This window comes from Caretta caretta, chromosome 16 (assembly GCF_965140235.1).
Source record: "Caretta caretta isolate rCarCar2 chromosome 16, rCarCar1.hap1, whole genome shotgun sequence".
Taxonomy (NCBI): Eukaryota; Metazoa; Chordata; order Testudines; family Cheloniidae; genus Caretta; species Caretta caretta.
Genome location: NC_134221.1, coordinates 12780496 through 12799820, shown reverse-complemented (window position 1 = coordinate 12799820; position 19325 = coordinate 12780496). Strand labels below are relative to the sequence as shown.

At 49.9% G+C, this 19325-nt stretch overlaps 1 protein-coding gene across 2 annotated transcripts in view; it reads left to right on the top strand.

Annotated features, from left to right (window-relative positions):
- CERCAM (cerebral endothelial cell adhesion molecule) overlaps positions 1–19325 on the top strand; it is a 37984-nt gene continuing 18659 nt past the window's right edge. Inside the window, exons 1-2 of one of the 2 annotated variants that reach the window (XM_048823179.2) lie at positions 13–339; positions 10438–10523. Coding sequence is in view for 1 of the 2 variants with exons in the window: in XM_048823178.2 (XP_048679135.1) it covers positions 323–339 (17 nt within the window). In the remaining variant the exon portion in view is untranslated. Of the gene's footprint in view, positions 340–10437; positions 10524–19325 lie in introns of both variants that reach the window. The other variant, XM_048823178.2, reaches the window with a different exon arrangement.

Genomic DNA, 19325 nt, shown 5'->3' with positions numbered 1-19325 from the left:
TCAGCAAAGATCCTCCTGTTTTGGAGATAAGATAAAACGCTGAATCTTCCCAGGCTCACAGAGTAGTGAATGCTTCTTTCACAAGCAGTGCCCCTTTCCAAAAAAGCATCACCTTGCCAGCTGCTTTCCTCCCAGAGGCTGCCAGGAAAAAAAATAGGACAAGGGGGAAAAAAAAGCCAGTGAACTTGTTTTCAGCCTTTCCCTCTGACGATCCACCCAGAAAAGCAGAAAAAATATTTCTCCTGTTAAAATGCCTTTCGTTCATTCCTAAAGCCCGTCAGCGCCGGAATGCTGTCCTCGTGGCGGGAGATGCAGGCTCTGAATGCTAAGGAACTCTCAGTAAGTTGGACATTTTCTGAAGCTATTTTCTAAGATTTCTAAATGTGATGGAGGCCCAAATTCATCCCCTGGAGTAAATCAGAGGGCTTAAAACCAGGGGATGGATTGGGCCTAGGATGGCTTTTGGAGGGGGGTTGGAGAGAGGGCAGGGGGATTAGAGTGTCAAAGCACTTCTCTGATGTGTACAATATTTGATTAAATTTCACTCCTAATGTTGCTTGTCTGCACCTGTGTTTCCTTAATTTATGTGCCCCAGTATTAAAATCCTATCTATCTATCTATTTATCTATCTATCATTGTGATGGCCCAAGTCCCAGTGCTGGCATGTGACTGGTGGTGCTGGGAGCTAATGCCTCCACAGCATGCCAAAGGGTTAAGGATCTCACAAAGCCCCTTTGATTGGAGCCCACAGATGAGTCACTCTTTCTCCTCCAGCATGTGGACTCTCTGGTCACAGAAGGAGGCAAGTGGCAGTTTGTTCTTTAAAAACCCAGTGACTGAGCAGTAGGGGGAAAAAAAGAGGGTTCACCTCTTTGGGGCTGTGAATGAGCCCACCAGGAGAGAGAATCAAGTGCTTTTTGTTTCTGCCCCTCCTGGGGCTGTATCCATGAGTCAAGAAAATGCCTCAGAGAGAGAATCATCAGAGGAATTTATCCAGAGAGGGCCAGAGCAGGGTGGCTTAGTGAAGCCCTGATTCTGCAAAGAGCTCCTTGTGGGCACAGGGATCTGCCTGGGTGAAGCATTGTTGAATCCAAGCCTCGGTCTGTGCCCAGTTTTGTTCAGGCAATAGCCCCTCTTTCCCCTCTATTCCTGTGGGAATGAAGGTTTGACCCAGACAGTGTTTGGAGGCTGCTTTTGTTTAATCTTCCCCCTGACTCTCAGGACATGCTACTGACTTGCAGCAAATAGAAATATCTTGTTTCCTCTTGGTTGGGGTCAACACTCCATCCCCCCTCATATGTCTGAGATTTCCTTGAGCTTCCCCAAAGCGAAAGGCAAACACCCTCTGTGAGCTGCTCTGCAGTAAGCGGAAAAGCCTGGCAAGGAACAACCTGAGCATGCAGCACCTTGCACACACATGCAACAACCACCCCAGGCATCTTACCAGCATTTGCTGTAGGCCCTGGATGAGGGCGTTAGTTCAGGTCTGGAGGAGCCTGCAGCAGGTTCTCCAGTCTCGCACCGTCCCTTCTCACACCGTCCCACAATGCAGAGCCTTGGGTCTGAATATTACCCAAGAATGCCTGCTGTCAGCCACTGCTCCAAAAGAATTCTGGCCGCAACAGGGTTGCTGCATGGATTGCGCTGGACTGGCAGGTACCAAAGTCAGGCAGGGTGGTTGATATTCCAACGACCTAAAGGCCTGATTCAACCAAAACTCCCACTGAGGCAAGGGGGAGTGTGGCCTGAGCCTAGAGCGCCAGCCCTGAGTTTGTGACATGTCAAGGAAACGCACACTAGAATCAAAGTAATTTCCCCCTCCCCCATATTGCATTCTTGTTTTGACTCAGGGACTGGCACGACACCAGGGGAGTTGTGGCAGGACCAGCCGGTAGCTGGGTGGGAAGGCCTTCGCTCTGCTCTGCCAGGTGGAAGACTCGGCTTCGCTTGCTGGTTCTTCCAGTGGCAACAGGAGATGGGAGTGTGCACCTCCCACTGCTCTGCAGCCGCCGCCCAGCCGCCCCATTGAGCTCCGACTGCTGCCAGGCATTAAAGCAGAAAATGGAGGTGCCCTTAAGGCTCCGTTAGGCCCATAAGCCCCTTAGCCCCAATACATAGGGCTATTTCTCTCCTCACATTCCCAATGATCGCACAGTCTTTATCACACGCTCCATGGTCCACACTTAGTTTCCCTCTTGGGTGTCCTCATGAGTGTGTATTCTCACTCCCCAAGTCTGCCCAGATCACACTTGCCCTCCACCCAAAACAAGGGACCACATTTGCCCTCCCCTCCCATCCTGCTGCCCCCACAGCCGGCGCTCGAGGGCTCAGCTTTTAGCACAAGAGAACTCCCTTTCCATGTTGGTCACTTCCTAGGTCACATATTGAACTGCACACGAACGCTGTGACATGGGCAATTTCCCTCCTTCCCATTTCCACTCAGTCCAAGTCCTGCCTGTGCGCAGCAGTGCCGTGTTCTCCCCAGGGCTGGACCCTTGGCACTGCAGACCCTGTGACCCGAAGCACCCCTCAGTGGGAGTGTGGCTTATGGTGGGTGAAGCTCCCACAAGCACACAGAGAGCGTGAGGGCCCATTTCAGTGTTCAGGCCTCAAACTGGCCCTGCCTCTCACCAGGCAGATAGAGGAAAGATGTAGCTTTGGCTAAAGCTCCAAATCCTTCTGCAGGGCACAGTCTGAGTACATGGGCAGTAAGGATCTCCTTGGGGAGGGTGTGCAAGGAGGAATGGGACCTTCCCTTCCACAGGCCATGAAGAAGCAGAGAAGCTGCTCCTCATCCACAGCTCCAATCTCAGAGCTGGAGTGGGCTCCACCCCATCAGCACCCACCCTGTGCCAGGGAGAGTGGCTGGTGGCTCTGGCTTCCCACCCTCAGCCCTTGGCTGTGTGACAGCACACCAGGAGCGATTGTGGACCTGGGCTCTGTGGTGTATGGATTACACAAACCCATCACCACCTGCTGGAACGGCCCCAGTCCTGCTGCAGGTGGGACCCTTCATGCCTACCTGAGGCTGGGGAGCAGGACGGGTGGATTTGTCCCTTAAAAATGCAGCTTGAACAACATGAAAAAGAACCATCAAGGGCTACTTTTTGCTGCCCTCTCCTTCCGCTTTTCTTACCTGAGCCCCCCTCTTGCTTCCCCACTTTCCCACTCTCCCCAGAGTGACGGTAGCCCCAGGCGATCAGCCCTAACGGAGGCAGATTCACATGAGGAGCAAGTCCATGAGCCAGCAAGGGGAGGCTGAGTTGTGGCCTTGGTGTGTAGGCATGGCATTGATTCCAGCAGATCCAGAACGAGTCCCTCATAGTGACTGTAGAGGTGAGACATTCAGAGTTGAGACCCCCAAAGAACCCAACTACGCCAAACTCCCCTCAACGGTGCAGCTCCCTGTGGGAAATGTGCGGGGCTGGTAAGTGTCCTTCAGAAGGGGCCTCATCTCAGCCCTGCCCAGGGGGACACAAAGTCCCCCAGCTTCAGCTACTGGCTGGGCTGTTGCTCTGACACCGTCTGAACCAGCGAGATCTGCCAAAATGCCCTGAGTGGGATTTTTAAATGTCTCGTTGGACTGTGGCAAAATCCTCCCTCCTGAGAGGGAGAGACACTGTCAACTGTCTTCCAGTGAGGAGGCTTCCTCTGCCTGAGGGAGATTTGGCAGCTGGTGCTATGGGCCCTCCCCCTCAAGCTAGCCTTCTGGGGAGCGCCAGACTACTGCTTCTCCGGGTCCCATGACACTAAAAAATGATGTGGGCTGTGGACCAGACCTCTGAAATCTCTCGCAGCTTCAGCTGCGTGGCTTCTACTTAGCAGGCCTGGCTCCCTCTCTTCCCTACCCTGAAACACGAGCTGCAGGAGGATGCCTTCAGTGGAACACGGGAAAGAAACAGACCTGATTTCCACGCTGCTTCCCTGGCTTTGGGGAGAGAATTCTGCAGGAAGTTAAAGGTTAGAGAGCCCGAAGATTGGCCTTAGATTAAAATGTAGCCCAGGCAGACAGTGCCAGGAGTGTGCGTGAGCGGAGAGGCAGCTTGGTGGACTAACAGGTGGAATTCAAACCCCCCCCCCCCACTGGAAGATGTCTCCTATCACACAGTAATTCAGTTCCCTTCCTGAGCTGAGAGCCGTAGCCCCTTTCCCAGCTCCAAGCCCTTTTGTTTCGCCTTTGTGATGGAAAAAGTCCCTCCTAAATCAATTCCATGACACTGTTATTGTTTCCTCACTAAGAGTTTTTAAACTTTTCCCCCCCAAGGTCAGGAATGTGGCCAGTTGCTATTGGGACGGTGGAGCATGGGTGGGTAGGGTTGGGGGTGAAGGGTCACACTGGCTCTGCGGGTCATCTGAAAACAAAACCTTTTGAAATACCTACTCTCCATCACTGCCAACATTGTCTCCTGCCAGCAGGGGCCTGGCACGGACCTTCAATGGCTCCAGCCCTAGCCGCTGTCCACCGCAGCGGTCAGCATCTGGGAATGGACAGAAGGTTATTGTGTGTGAAATAGCTTTGTTTTCAGTCACAGCTGCCCGGGTTTGGACTGCGACTGACCGAAAGTCCTGGTGGGTGGGAGAGGAGGGAGGGAAAGGAGGGGTGTGTAGGGATTGTGAGAGTATGGGTCACTGAGTCCTAGAGGGAGATCCCACCTCGCCAAGGCAAAGACCACTAGAGCTGAGATTTAGAGCCTGGCTGAAGAATTCCCTTGATTATTTTCCCAAAGAAAGTGGGGGAATTTATTATAGAAAAAAAAGAAAAAGTAGCCCCCCCTTAAAAAGTGAAGACACATTGGATGCCCCCGGGTTCATATGGTGCCCACTTCACGTGGGCTGAGGAAAGTCCTGGGAGCTTGTCTCTGAGGCCTGGGCTCAGATCCCAGGAGCTGGCCTAGCGGGCCTTTGGGTCTGGTTCTTTAGGTCTGACTGAATTAGAAAATCATAGAAATTAGATTTAGAAAAGCCCTGTTTGGTATCATCCCCTGTATGGCCCGGCGTCCAGGGCAGGATTGTGCCTTATAGTATCTTTGCCAGTGTTTTAACTGGCCCATGCAGTGAGCCCCTCTGCCTCATTCCGTGGCTGATGGCTCCACAGGTGAATGGGCCTTGCTGCTACGAAGCTTCTCCTGATATGTTGCCTATGTGTCCCCTTTCTTAAGTTAGACTCATGACTCCTAGTTACAGCTAGGGCCCTACCAAATTCATGGCCATGAAAAACGCATCCCGGACCGTGAAATCTGGTCTCACTGCCGTGAAATCTGGTCTTTTGTGTGCTTTTACCCTATACTATACAGATTTCACGGGGGGAGACCGGCATTTCTCAAATTGGGGGTCCTGACCCAAAAGGGAGTTGCAGGGGGGTCACCAGGTTATTTTAGAGGGGTCGCAGTATTGCCACCCTTACTCCTGCGCCGCCTTCCAAGCTGGGCAGCCAGAGAGCAGCAGCTGTTGGCCGGACACCCAGCGCCGAAGGCAGAGCCGCCGCCAGCAGCAGTGCGGATGTAAACGTGGCCTGGTCTGGTGTTGTCACCCTTCCTTCTGCGCTGCTGCCTTCGGAGCTGGGTGGCCAGATTGGGGTGGCTGCTGACTGAGGGCCCAGCTCTGCACACCAGACCAGGCCACGCTTACATCTGCGCTGCTGCTGGCAGCGGCTCTGCCTTCGGCGCTGGGCTCCTGCCAAGCAGCTGCCGCTCTCCCGCTGCCCGGCTCTGAAGGCAGCTCTGCCGCCAGCAGCAGCGCAGAAGTAAGGGTAGCAGTACCACAACCCCCCCTACAATCACCTTGCCCCCACACGCTACTTGTTGGGTCAGGATCCCTACAACTACAACACTGTGAAATTTCAGATTTAAAGAGCTGAAATCATGAAATTTATGACTTTTAAAATCCTATGACCGTGAAATTGACCAAAATGGACTGTGAATTCGGTAGGGCCCTAGTTAAGGCCTAACCCTTTTGTACGGGGAACAAGCCTCGCGTGTCCCAGGGAAGGGACAGTTTCAAAGAGGGGCCAGTTTCGTTGCCTTCTAACTTGTAACACATTGATTAAGTCAAAAGCAATCTAGCAGCTTGGTCAACGCCACTGAGAGCAGAGCTGGGGCTCTCATGTTTTCTGGCAGATGAATAGGCCCCTGGCGGATTTGCAATCTGGAGGCCTGATACTCCTGTCTCAGGATGCTAGCAACCCTTGCTGGAGTCAATAGGACTCCTATTGTACCCCTGGGAGAACTGGGCTCCTGGGAGCTTTCTGGTAGCGATGGGGAACCTCTTGTGTTTGTGACACTGGCCCCAAATTGTGGGCTGCAGTGCAGACGCTTTGCGCAATCGCACAAACCTGACTACCAATGCAGTGTGGCCAAAATAGCCAGCCAATAGCCAAAATAGCCAGCCACGGGAGGATCATGGCAGTGTAGGGGATCCCCGGGTAGTGTGGAGCTGATGTAACAGAACCTATCCTCCCTCCCCCTTGTCTGGTAGAGGGGATGTGACTGGGGGCAGGGGAGGAAGGGTGTGGCAGGGACCTCCTCAACTGCCATGCCAGCCCCTTCAAGGCACTGGCAGCCTTCAGGCTGCTCTAATGTACGGCAAGGAGCTTGTTGGGTGCACTCCTGGCCCAGGATCAGGGGCGGGGCTCAGAGGCTGAGACACACACTCTCTGTCTCTGCCTTCCAGCAGCTCTCCTCCAGACTCTTGGTCAGCTGACTCCCGTGTCTTCCCAGGCAATTGCTCTTTTCTTAGGCATGCTTTTTAGTTTCTCAGGGCTTTCATTTGAGCCCTGGTTCTATCCTGGATCCTCCTACTGATCTTCTATCACCTGGGCTGGACTGTCTCTCTTATGGAGAGAAGTGATAGGGAAAGGCCCCAGATGCAGTCACTTCTATTGTTAGTATTTACATGGTGCTGCAGGTGTGCCTGGGGATTTACAGGTTTAGAAGAAAAGCAGGCCCCTGCCTTGAGGCTCATGCAGTTTGGATCCCTGGATGAAGGAGACCAGACCTGACAACACCTATTTTCTTTCTTTATGTGGTCTAAGGCCTGGTGCACAACGGCTGCACCTTCTCACCCGACCACGCTCCCCTTGACACCTCTGCTGTGTTACCTACCGCTACGGACAGGGACTGCACGGACAGCCTCTTTGTGATTCATGTGGTTGGCTAGCTACTCCCTTATGCCACCTGCACTGGGACCTTCTGTGTTTGGTCTGCTGAGCTGCAAGACCAGGCAGGGGAGGCAAGGTCGGCTCCAGAAATGACCCAGCACACAGCTCTTGGAGAGCTGCCCCTCTTGTACATGGGGTTCCTTTTGCGCTGGCTCTGGATTCCTTTGCTCAAACAGGCATCTTTGTAACACCCTTGTGTGTCTACAGCACTTTCTGTCTGAGCAGCACGATACACTTTACAGATGGGTTAAGCCTCATGACCCCCCTGTGAGGCAGGTGTTATGATGTTTACCTGGCAGACAGGGAAATGAAGGAACAGGGTGGTTAAGTGTCTTGCCTAAAGACTCACAACTCAGTGTCAGGGTACAGAACCCAGGAATCCTGCGCCTTAGTCACAAGACTATAGTTCTTCCCTTTAACTGTTAGCTGCTACCACTAGGAAATTGCTTACTAGTTTTCAGCCTGAGCCCTGCCTGTGCTGGACTCAAAGGGATGGACGTGGCACGTCTGCCCAGACTTGAGGAGCAATGGTGTGGGGGAGTCTCTATGTTGTTCCAACATCACTAAGTAACTCTTCCTCTCTCAGCTGTTGGTGGGCCAGGAAAACCTCCCTCCACTCAGAAGTCAACCTCGGCTCGTCTTCTGATTGGCCAGCACTCTGCTACAGCATTGTTTGCATGTGCACGTCTGCCGTGGAACATCGACATGCGGCTGGGGGCATTGGGCGTGGCTGTGGAAATGTGTCTGGCAACTGAGTACAAATGTCTCAGGTGACTTTCAATGCGGGCTCACAATGGCACAATCCTCCTAGCTAACCACAGCTGCAGTCGGCATAGTTCCTCCCTCCCTGTCAGACAGAACACTACTTACTGTCCTTCTAGAGCATCAGTCAGTCAATCTCAGTCATGCAGATCTCTGGGAGATGGTGGAAAATGCAGGTTATGGGGACCCTAAGGATTTAATTGCACTTGTAATTGGGGCCTTTCCATCAGGCCCTAGTGGAGGGAAGTGGAATACACCTAAAAATATCCTGATTACAGCGTGGCACCATTATTCTTCCATGCCCAGGAGAATAGGCTAATGAAGGACAGAACAAAATAAATGCACAAGGCAACAACTCCTGGCGAAAGGGGATGGATTTAGCAGAAAACTGGAACGAAAACCCAGTTCTGGGACTCCTAGCTGGCGCTAGGTTTTTTAATCTGTGAAACAGCTGGATATGGGAGAAAACAGCTGGAATGGACACAGATTTCTCAGGAGTTATTAGACGGAGTCACAGTGGAGCTTGTGTGTGCCCTTCTCCGCACACTGCCTTTGGAGAGAGAGGCCTTTGTGCGACCCTCTTTTCTGTCCATATCACCACCCTCCATTAGGAATGGTGAAGAGTGGTCCAGATCAGAATGATGTCCTTGGCTGATTGAGGTTCTTGGCTGATTGATCCAGCCCCATAGCTGAGCTGAGCCCCCTCTTCATGGTCTGGTGAAGAAGGTCCAGTGTGCGGACGCCTTTGGAGCTTACCCAGGGTGCTTTTCCTGCATTACAGATGGCTGCATGGACAGGGATGGTGGGGAGGGCTGTGTTTCCCTTTCCAATGGCCTAGCTTTGTGGCTCTCCCATGTAATGGATTTAATTGTCTTCTTACCAAGGACACGTAGCCAAGCCGTTGTTACGTCACAACGAGGTGGGCCGGATGAAGAGTATTGCACATTGGTGGTTCAAATCTAGCCCGGGTGACTCTGACAATCTGGTGGCCTGCTGGATGCAATGTGTTTGGTGGGTCTCAGCCCAACCTCCAGCTTCTCACATCACACAATCTCCCCACCGTCGTTGGCCACTAATTGGCAACATTCTGTTGTCAGCCCTCCTGGCAGCAGGCATATGCGACTGTATGGGTAGGTCTGGACTGCAAGTGAAGGTGTGATGGCCGCACATGTGCTAGCTAAGCTGGCTAGGAGAGTAACGACAGCAGCGAAGACATGGTGGCGTGGGCTTCCGAGTCAGCTAGCAATCTGAGTGCATACCCAAGCTCCCTGGTCAGCTTGCGCTGGGGCAGGTAGCCGAGTACAAGCCCATGCCACCGTGTCTTCACTACTCTTGTCACTCTCAGTATCAGGGTGGCCTGCCCCTTTAAGGGCCAGGAGGCCTTGGGCTAGCCCGCCTGTTCAATTAACCCCACCCATGCGGTAATTTGCTGCCTCCCAGCCAGAGGGGGTGGCCTAGTGGGGTCAGGTGATAGGCCGAGGAACACCTGGGCCTCATAAATAGGGCTGAGGGTGCAGTCAGAGAGAGGGAGGTGCTATAGGAAGCAGGTTGGGGTCATGCAGGAGGCAGTGTCTGCAGGCAGGTTTCGGGGGGAAGCTGCTAGAGTCCTGTGGGAGAGGAGGCTGCGGGAACCTGCTTGGAAAAAGGGCTTCCAGGCAGAGCACGCTCTGGGAGGCAGTGCTCTGCTGAAAGAGCAGCGAACTTGGCAGGGCTTGGCAGTAGGGGTGAAAAGCCCTGGACTCCGGGGAGTGATCAAGTGTGAGAGGGACTGCCGAGAAAGCAGACTGGGAGCCAGTGCTCCATAGCTGAGCAAAGAAAGGCCGGAGCTGGTAAGGCAGACAGATGAGGAGCCCAAGAGGAGACAAATCTTCTGTTTGTTGTGGCTCTTAACTGGACAGTTGCTCCCTGGGATGGGGATATATTTGCTCAGTGATGAGTCTGGAGTGTCCAGCTACATTTTCTAACATTGATCTTGTGGGGGGGAGGTGGGTACCCACCTCAGAAGAAACTGAGGTAGGAAGCACCTGCAGTGCCATCTTTGACCAGAAGAGGGTGTGATGGGGCAGCCCAGTCCAGTGGCACTGTGCTAGCTAGATTAAAGCTTAGCGGTGCTACAATCCTATGCTTCTTGTGTAGCTATAACCTTTGTTTGTAAGGATCCATGTAAACTTCCAGCCCCGCCTGCATAATGATAACCTTGTTGGCAGAAAAGCTGAGGAATGGATCCATAGCTGAGGCACGCTGGCAGGATAGTGTGTGGGTGGGGCAACTTGCACCAGTGCAGAAAAAGACCATCAGGCTCCAGGGGCTAGAACTCAAGGCCCTGTCATCAGCACCACAGTCAGGATAAATAGTGGTAGAATCAAGAGGAGAGTCCTACAGAGTGACTCCCAGCCGTGTTCATGCCTGGGCTTGTAGTCACGGCACTACCAGGATCTAGCCCATTGCCCCGTAAAGAATCTTAGGGTTCCTTGGGGTAAAAGATGCCATGTGCTGTCAATTCTATTCCGTTCTAACAGAACAATCTCCTCCTCCTGATCTCATCAACTACCTCTGAGAATAGATGGATTTCCTGTGATGTCTGGGCACCAGGCCAGATGAAATGGTGAGTCAGCGAGAGGTTCAGAGAAGAAGGGCTGTTAGTTTCAGAAGGTTGTGTGATCCTTGGCTCTCTGGTCTTGTACCCTAGATCTTCTGCCAGCAAACTGACCCTTGTCCTGAAACTTTGTTTCCAGTGGCTTTAAGTGCAGGAGCTTTTAGCTGTGTTCTTTGACATCACCCAGTATAAGAACCTGTGACTTCTTACCTGGAGTGAAACACGGCAAAAGTCCTCCAATGACAAAGTGTGTTCTGGGGGAGGAGATGTAGTATGTGTAGAGTGTGCAAGTAGACTGTGTGATACAGATGAATGATGGGCTATTTTTATGGCCAATGTGTGTACATGAACAGGGATGGATTTAGGGGCAGGTGACCACCTGGAGTGCTGGGCTTGGGGGGGCACTGGGCTCGGGGTGCTGTTTTTGTTGCTAGCGACAAAAGGGAAAATAGAATGTTTGAAGTAAAATGTTTCAGGTACCCCATATGTGGATTCATTTTTCACTAACCTCCTAGAATGTTCCGGACCTTTGTAGAATTTTGTGGAACCTTCCAGACTTTCTGAGAACGGCATTTTCCTCAAACCTCCTAGAATGTTGTCAGCCATGCCCTCGCGGGTATGGAAGGGGTGGGGTGTTGCCAGTCAGTCAATGAGAGATAAGAATGAACTGAAGTGAAGTGAGAGCCCAGCTGCGATGCTGTGAAGTTTATAATATATTGTGTGATATTCAAAAGTGTGTGTGGTGGTGGTGGGGGGGGGCCTGAAGATGCTCCTCACCTGGGGTGCCATTTGGTCTTGGGCCCGCCCAGTACATGGGTGGTCTGTATGGTGTGAGTGAGCTCTGTATGCACAGGTGGTTATTTGCATATGTATGTCTATGCATGGGGGACGTATGCAGAAGCTATGAATAGGTATGTCCAGTTTAAGGTGACCAGATTTCCCGATTTTGTAGGGACAGTCCTGATTTTTTGGGTCTTTCTTATATAGGCTCCTATTTACGCCCCCCCCAACCCCACCCACGTCCCGATTTTTCACATTTGCTGTCTGGTCACCCTAGCTCCGGTTGCACTGGGGAGGTGTGTGATATAACTCTGTGTATGGAGGAAGTTTACATACCTGTACATATGAGGTATGGGTGTGATATGTCTGTGTGGAGGGGGGAGATGTCATACACGAGTGTATACTGTCAGTCTGTACGCATGACAAACCTGCTTCACAATCTGGCATGCTAGGCCCCGTCTTCTGCTGACAAGTTGAAGACTAGAATAGCAGAATTATTGCAGGGTTCTAGGGCTAGAGTTCGAGGGGCAATTTTGGTCTGCATTAAAGTGCTTTTGCACGGTGTATGGGAATAACAAGCCTGCTGCCTGTCCGGATGGAGGTGCTTTGGCTGTTGTGTGGGGAAGCTGAGATGGTGCCTTCCGCTCTACAGCTGTCTGACACCAGTGCTTTGACTGCAGGACTCTCCTGCATGAAAATGCACTCCCCCATCTGGAAAGAAACCCAGTCGTTTGCCTGCTGCTGCCCTGTGATGGGTACTGAGAAGGCTCTGATGATATGAAGAAAAGAAACCGCGATTAGGAGCTGATTTTTGTCTGAGAAGTAGAAGCTTGTGTGTGTGCGTGTGTGTACACGTGTTCAGTGAGTATAGCTCACATTGTAATGCTCCTTTCTGCTCTGGATCAGATGGGTAGAAGAAAGCACCTGACCAATCTGCATTAAAAGGCGATAAGTATGTCTTTCGGAGCAGGTAACAGACTAAGACACAATCAGCCCCAGCTGCCTGCCTTTCTCTAGGTAATAGGGTGATGTATGTCTGTTGGGGGGGGGCGGGGGGGGGATGCTTTGACCTTCAAAAGCAGCTTGAATTTTTTTCTCTCTCCATCCTTAACTCCCTTCTCAGGCCAGCTGTCCTACTAGACAAAGAGGGCTGGGGGCTGCTCCCTCTGGTGCCTGTCAATACTATTCCTGTGTCAGCCACCAGAGCGGCTAGAGAGCCTGGGCATGAGGACACTGAGGGACGGGAATGACTCTGCTGCACTGCCAGCCCCCACTGGCCGAGGATTGAAGACCTGGCTTGAGTCCTGGATTCTGGCTCCCCTACCCTGCGGGACTGTGCTGTGCCGCTTCCAGAGGCTGTGACCCTGGTTCTCCACTGCTTTGCTCCTTGTGTTGTCACTTATGCCTGTCAAAGTGAGTGTGATATGCTACCAGCTCAGAATCTTCCACTTGCTTTGCCTGGGTTTAAGTGATCGCACAAGGTTCAGGGCCAAGGAGAACCCGCTCAGTAGGCTTAGATCAAGGTAACAGAATGCCAATTGCAAAGGTACAAACACAGCTGGGGAGGGGTCTAGTGGTGATGGCACAAAATCAACTCCTGGGTTCTATTTTCAGCTCTGCAAACCTTGTTGTGTGACCTTGGCTAAGTCACAGCACCGCTCTGTGCCTCGGTTTTCCCCATCTGTAAAATGGGGATGATGCGCACTTTCCTCAGGTGTGGTTGCGAGGCTTATAAAGGTTGTTTAGAGGCTACAATGGAAAGTGCAATAGAAGGGCAAAAAGTGTTTATTAATTGATGATTAGAATGAGGCAAATCAAAGCAAACCCTCTGGCGTATCTAGTGGCATGCAGGTCATCTCTGCAATAAAAATAACCCCTAGATTTCCATGAAGGACCCAGTTCTGAGTTCCTTGAATGCCCCGTATCCCCATTGGAGCCAAAACAATGCAGGATCCGGCTCAAAAGGCTGCAGATTAGAGCTACTGAGGAAAAGATACTTTTCCTGGTGAATATTTTTAGGGTGTTTTTTTGGACGGGGGGAGGTTAAGGGAGGAACCCCCAACCCAATTTTTTTGTTTTCAGCAACCAAATATAGAAAATTTTCGAGCTTTCCAAACCAAACAAGTTTTGCTTTTCAGTGTTTCAACAAAAGCCTGAAAAATGGAAATCTGGAAATGGCCAAAATTTCCATTTAATCAAAATGCCGTTTTGTGTATTTTTTTTTTTTTAAAGTTGTGATGGACAATTTCTGGCCAGCCCTGCTGCAGCACAAGGGCTGATGAAACCTTTTCAACTTGCCTTGTAGGGTTCATTTCCCAAATACAGCGCTCAGTGCCCACCAGCCATATGTGAGATGCACATCTTGAGTACCACTCACTCTTCGTGGGTCCGCAATCCTGGATCCAATCCCATGGGCACTATGAATTCCTTGCCACCAATCTGCTGATGCCAGTGCCCAGGGCGAGAATCAGCCAAAGCTGTTTCAGTAACAAGGATTAGTTTTCAGGACTGTTTAGTCACTGGAGCTGATTCCATGTGGGTCCTGGCAGAGGGCAGTTTCTGCCAGTTTGGTGCTGCTGTGAGAGAAATTGACAACTTGGCTGGGCCTCGGCTGGTGTGGGCAGGCGGTTTGGGAGACATGTTAGGGCTGATCTTGTGTGTGACCTTGAAATGTCCTAATCAAGTGATGGATGAAGTGGGAACTTGGCTTATGGAAATAGAGCGAGATGCAGAGAGGAGATGGGAAGGAGGCCAGTGACGGCAGAGAGGGATGATGGAGGAACTGGGGTACTGATGTGAGGGCAGGTATATGGGATCTGTAAGTGTAAAACCTTGAGCGCCTTTCAACAGACGCTCTCAGCTCTGCTCTGCGGTCCCTGGTGGGACATGGGGATGGGAAGAGATGGAGTGACTGGCTCCTGGGATTGATCGTATGACTGGCTCTCTATCATATCCCGGATGTGTCACATCCACACATATCCCTAGCGCCTCAAACTCTAAACCTGGGGCACTGTTGCCATTTACTGGCTACAACTGGTAGTGCGCATACGTGATTGTACACTTGGAGAAAGGCCAGGTGGGTCAGTGCACTACCAATTAAGTTTGTCTAACACTTCCCATTGCAAGATTTGATTGCTTATAACGTTGCCAAAATTTAACTGTCCAGGTGTCTGCATCAGGCTTTTTTAAATGGCTCAGCTATTTCCAAGGATGAGGTTGGAGAAAAATACGGTGGTTGCCCACGTTAAAAATTCTGGCAACTTATTATTTGAACAGCTCTAGTACCGCAATGCTTTGGAGCAGGGACTTGACATTTGGCAGAGTGGTGGTGTCGGGGAGATGCCTTTGCCATCCACATGGAAATCTGCCAGAACTTGGCCAAGTTTTAAGCCTTTGAAAAACTGCAGTTCAGACATTCAGTAGAGATTTAAATCTTAGCAGCAAAAATCACTGAAGATTTCATCCTCACTGAACACGCTCAGTCTCTCTCAGCTCCTAGGGCTGCCCAGGCTTCACACATGTGATCCCGGCAGAGCACCTGAGCATTCACGCATGGAGACTGAATTAAGGCTGCCCAGACAACCTTATTTCTGACGTTTCCTGACTTCTGAGTGCTTGACTTTGCAGCCTTCATAATGTTCTTTTACCAGTGTTTTGTGTATGTGTGTTACATAGAATCAAGACAAATCTGACCCAAAATGTAGATTAATTTTTTTTAAATGGAGACTTTACAGAACCTGAGATCAATAGAAAAGTGTCTATTTAAATAAAATAGGATATGAAAAATAATAATAAATGAAAAATAACAATCATGCTCCTATAGTGCATAATGTGTTAAAAGTTCTGTACAGGCATTAACTGATTAGACCCCTTCCCCTACTCTCTGTGTTTGGCTTGTCTATTTAGATAGTAAGCTCATCGGGGAAGGAACATCTACTGTCTTTACATAAAAAAAGAAAAGGAGGACTTATGGCACCTTAGAGACGAACCAATTTATTTGAGCATGAGCTTTCGTGAGCTACAGCTCATGTCATCGGATGCATTCGACGAAGTGAGCTGTAGCTCACGAAAGCTTATGCTCAAATAAATTGGTTCGATTCTAAGGTGCCACAAGTACTCCTTTTCTTTTTGCGAATACAGACTAACACGGCTGCTACTCTGAAACCTGTGTTTACATAGTGCCTAGTGCATCGGGGCCCACTCTTGGTTGGTCCTTAGGCTCTACTGTAATAAATATGTGTAGTAATCCTCACAGCAGCTGTGCCAGATACCTCTGGTAAGTGTTATGGTCTCTTCTGTGCAGATAAAAATTTAAAGCATGGGAGGTCACAGGGCGAGCTAGTAGCAGACACTATTAGGAGTTGGGAATTCCTGATGCCTAGCCCTGCGCTCCCATTTCACCATACGCTGGTCCCTTGTACTAGTGCCTGGGGCGGGGGCGGGAGCAGAAAGTGGGGCAGACTGGCAGTGAAAGTAAAACTGACCAATAGGTGCAAGCAGCAGGCTCAGTGACAGCTGACTTCGATTTGGACAATTCTTTCCATAGGAGGCATCTCTTGTTTTGTTGGTCATAACCCCTGTTTTTAGTATATATTATCTCAACAATGTCCCCTTCAGGGAATTTCAAGATGGCTTCTATTACTTTGCATGAAGATAGAATCAGAGTCCTAAGGTGCCTTTCGGCATGGAAAAGGTTTTTTTGTTACCTGATAGGCTGTCTTCCTGCTATAGGCAGTCTGGGCTAGAACAGAACGTAATACAGTAGTCACTGGAAGTGTGTGCGTCTGTCCACGCAGGCAGCCAAATTTCATCCACTGTGTTTGCTTTCAACAAAAAATTTGGAATGTTTTCAATAAGAATCATGGGGTCAAACATTGTACCGGTGCCCTGGGCTGCTGGACAAGGTGCGGGAGTGGAAGTCCTGTCTTCTTTCCAAGCCCTGCCCATTGCTGTGTGACCTTGCCGTAGTTTCCTTATCTGTAAAATGGGGTACTGATCCTTCCTTTGTAAAAGAGTTTGGCATCTCTGCTGAAAAGCTAATAGCTAGTGTCAGTGCTGGGCAGAGAGAGGGCTGGGGTTTCTCGAGGGCTGCCTCAAGTGGACAGTTATAGCGCTCAAAAAGTGTGCTGATGTCAGACAAGGAGAGGACCCCGCTAGTTAGGGACTGCACTATGGCTGTTTCTGGTGACTTTATTGCTGATGAAGTCTGCACTGTTAGGCAGGGTGAAGATTCTCTCACCCTTGCCCTGTACATCTTAATGCCATCCTGTTGGATTTCCCAGGCAGGTGGTTCTATGGCACATCATTGATCTTGATTAGCTGCCAAATTGATTATTCCATCCTTTCTCTCTGCATGCCCCCCACTTTCTGCAAGAAAACCCAAACTTCTTTGGAGAATCCTGTGGGCAGTAGTGACACCTGCTGGTGGAAGAGGGAAAAGGGCAGAGACCGTGTCCTTTTGCTAAGGAAAAAGAAAAGGAGTACTTGTGGCACCTTAGAGACTAACCAATTTATTTGAGCATGAGCTTTCGTGAGCTACAGCTCACTTCATCAGATGTATACCGTGGAAACGTATACATCTGATATATCTGATATACGTATACATCGTATATATCTGATGAAGTGAGCTGTAGCTCACGAAAGCTCATGCTCAAATAAATTGGTTAGTCTCTAAGGTGCCACAAGTACTCCTTTTCTTTTTGCGAATACAGACTAACACGGCTGTTCCTCTGAAACCTTTGCTAAGGAAGTGACTGTAATTCTGCTTGGCAGATGGGACATTAGGTGGGGAGGGCTCTGAGGCAATAGAGCAAGTGGGGGAGGCAGTGTGTTTAAAGATTAGATTGGCCAGTCATTTTGCTGTGAGAATTTGTGTGTGTGTAGGTATATTCTCACAGCAAAATGACTGACCAAGTATTTTATCAACTTCATTTGATTAATAACAGAACAAATACATCCAGATTGGTTAATAACTTAGACTGATTAATAATTAAATCCCACAGTATTTTAATATCATGTGCTGCAAAGAGCCACAGGAGACACATTCAAGAGCCACTTGTGGCTCACGAGCTGCAGTCTGAGTATCTCTGACCTAGGCCTTTCAAACCTCTGACTACGCTCCGGTTTAAAGCAGACTCATTGCTTTCTATGCAGAGGGCTCTTGGCTGTACCCAACAGCTGCCTTATCCTGGCATGACATGAGACCCCACCTGCTCCAAATGGCCTAAGAAAACCTGCAGGCAAGGAGAGCTTCTTGGCTTAACTCAGCAATTATGCCCTGAACCATTTCATAATCTCTGCCATGCCTGAGGCCCCTGCTGACCTGAATTGTAGAGAACAGGCCAAGTTCACCCCATGCTTGACCCAGTCAGTGGAGTTGCCCCAGGGATGAATTTGGTATCTGCCTGTCAACTGAATTGTCTCCTTAGACTGACCTCACACTTGGTAAGGCAACTCACATGTTTTCATGTATTTATACCTGCACCTGTATTTTCCACTCCATGCATCTGATGAAGTGGGTTCTAGCCCACGAAAGCTTATGCCCAAATAAATTTGTTAGTCTTTAAGGTGCCACGAGGACTCCTCGTTTTTGCTGATACAGGCTAACACGGCTACCACTCTGAAATGCCTACTGTGTGCCTCTTGAATGAGAGCTAAACTCATTTACCACTAGATGGCAGCAGATTGCTGATGGAAAAAGAAATGGTCCCCGGGAAGGATTTCATGGGTGTAAATACACCACGAAACTGCTGCTGTTCAAGGTGCAGAGCATCAGGCTTAGAGAACGACTCGGCAGTTCAGAAGCTGGTGTGCTCAAAGCCTTCTGTGCTAGATCATCAAGGAGATGGATCCCTTGGACACAGCCCTCTGTCTTCTCTCATTTCCCCAGATCACTCCAAACTAGACGTGTCCGCGACAGGTGCGTCTCTATGAGATTGGAGATGAGCTGGGGTGTTTTGTGCTGAAGTCTGGCAATGGTCCCATGGTCACCAGGAGGCATAAATTGGCAGTGGTCCTAAAAGTCACTCTGAGCACAGCACAGATGTTGTAATTCTCCCCTCATGTACCACTATACCCTCTTCAGTCCCACACCTGCCAACATTTGCAAGATAGAAAGAGGAGGCAGAACCCATCCACCTCCAAACTCCAATGATAGACACTGAACTAGGGGACAATTAATAATAATGTAATAATTAATACTTAATTTGCCTATAGCATCTTCCACATGTGGCCCTTAAAGGGCTCTGCAAACATTGTGAACTCAGACTCTCAATCCTCCTGTGAGGCCTGTAATTATTAATCTCCAGTTACAGACAGGGAAACTGAGGCACAAAGCTGAATTAATTTGTCCAAGTTTATACTGTGCATCAGTGGGGATAGAGCTCAGGTTACCTGATTTGGAGTCCTGTCATTTGACTAACCCAAGGAGTGGCTCAGCCTGTTATACTGTGGGGCCAGATTTTTGAAGAACCTTATACCAGAAAAAAAGGATAGGGAATCTAACTCCTTGTTTAAAAACCAACCAACCAAACAAAAAAACCAACTAGCGATTGTATTTTCCTCCATGGAGCAGTGAACTTAGCAGGCTGATTTCATGCTGTCAAGCTGTACTTTCTGTTTGTTCCAAATGTATTGTGCGTTCATTTCATGCTCCCAGATTATAGAACTTCCTTTGGGTCTCTGAGTTGCTGGCTGGGGTCTGGAACTTCCAGAATACTCTCTCTTGCTACAGAGAGTTTGGTTATTTATCAGAGTTCTTTATCCTCCTGTTCCTAGGGAGGACTGGGGTAGGTTTGTAGGAGGAACAGCGCTCTCTACTCTGGTGCTCTCTGAATAAACTATCCAGCCCTTCTCTAAATGCTCACCAGTCCAACACACATCAGCCAGGATATAGAATTGAAGCCTGCTGTGTAGAGAAGAGAGAGGCAGAGGCTGTTTCTACATGTGACTGACTGGAAGAGTGTGTGGTATGTCCCTCTGTTGTGGCTGATCCACTAGAAGATAACAGTTTACTACTGCTACCAGCCAACT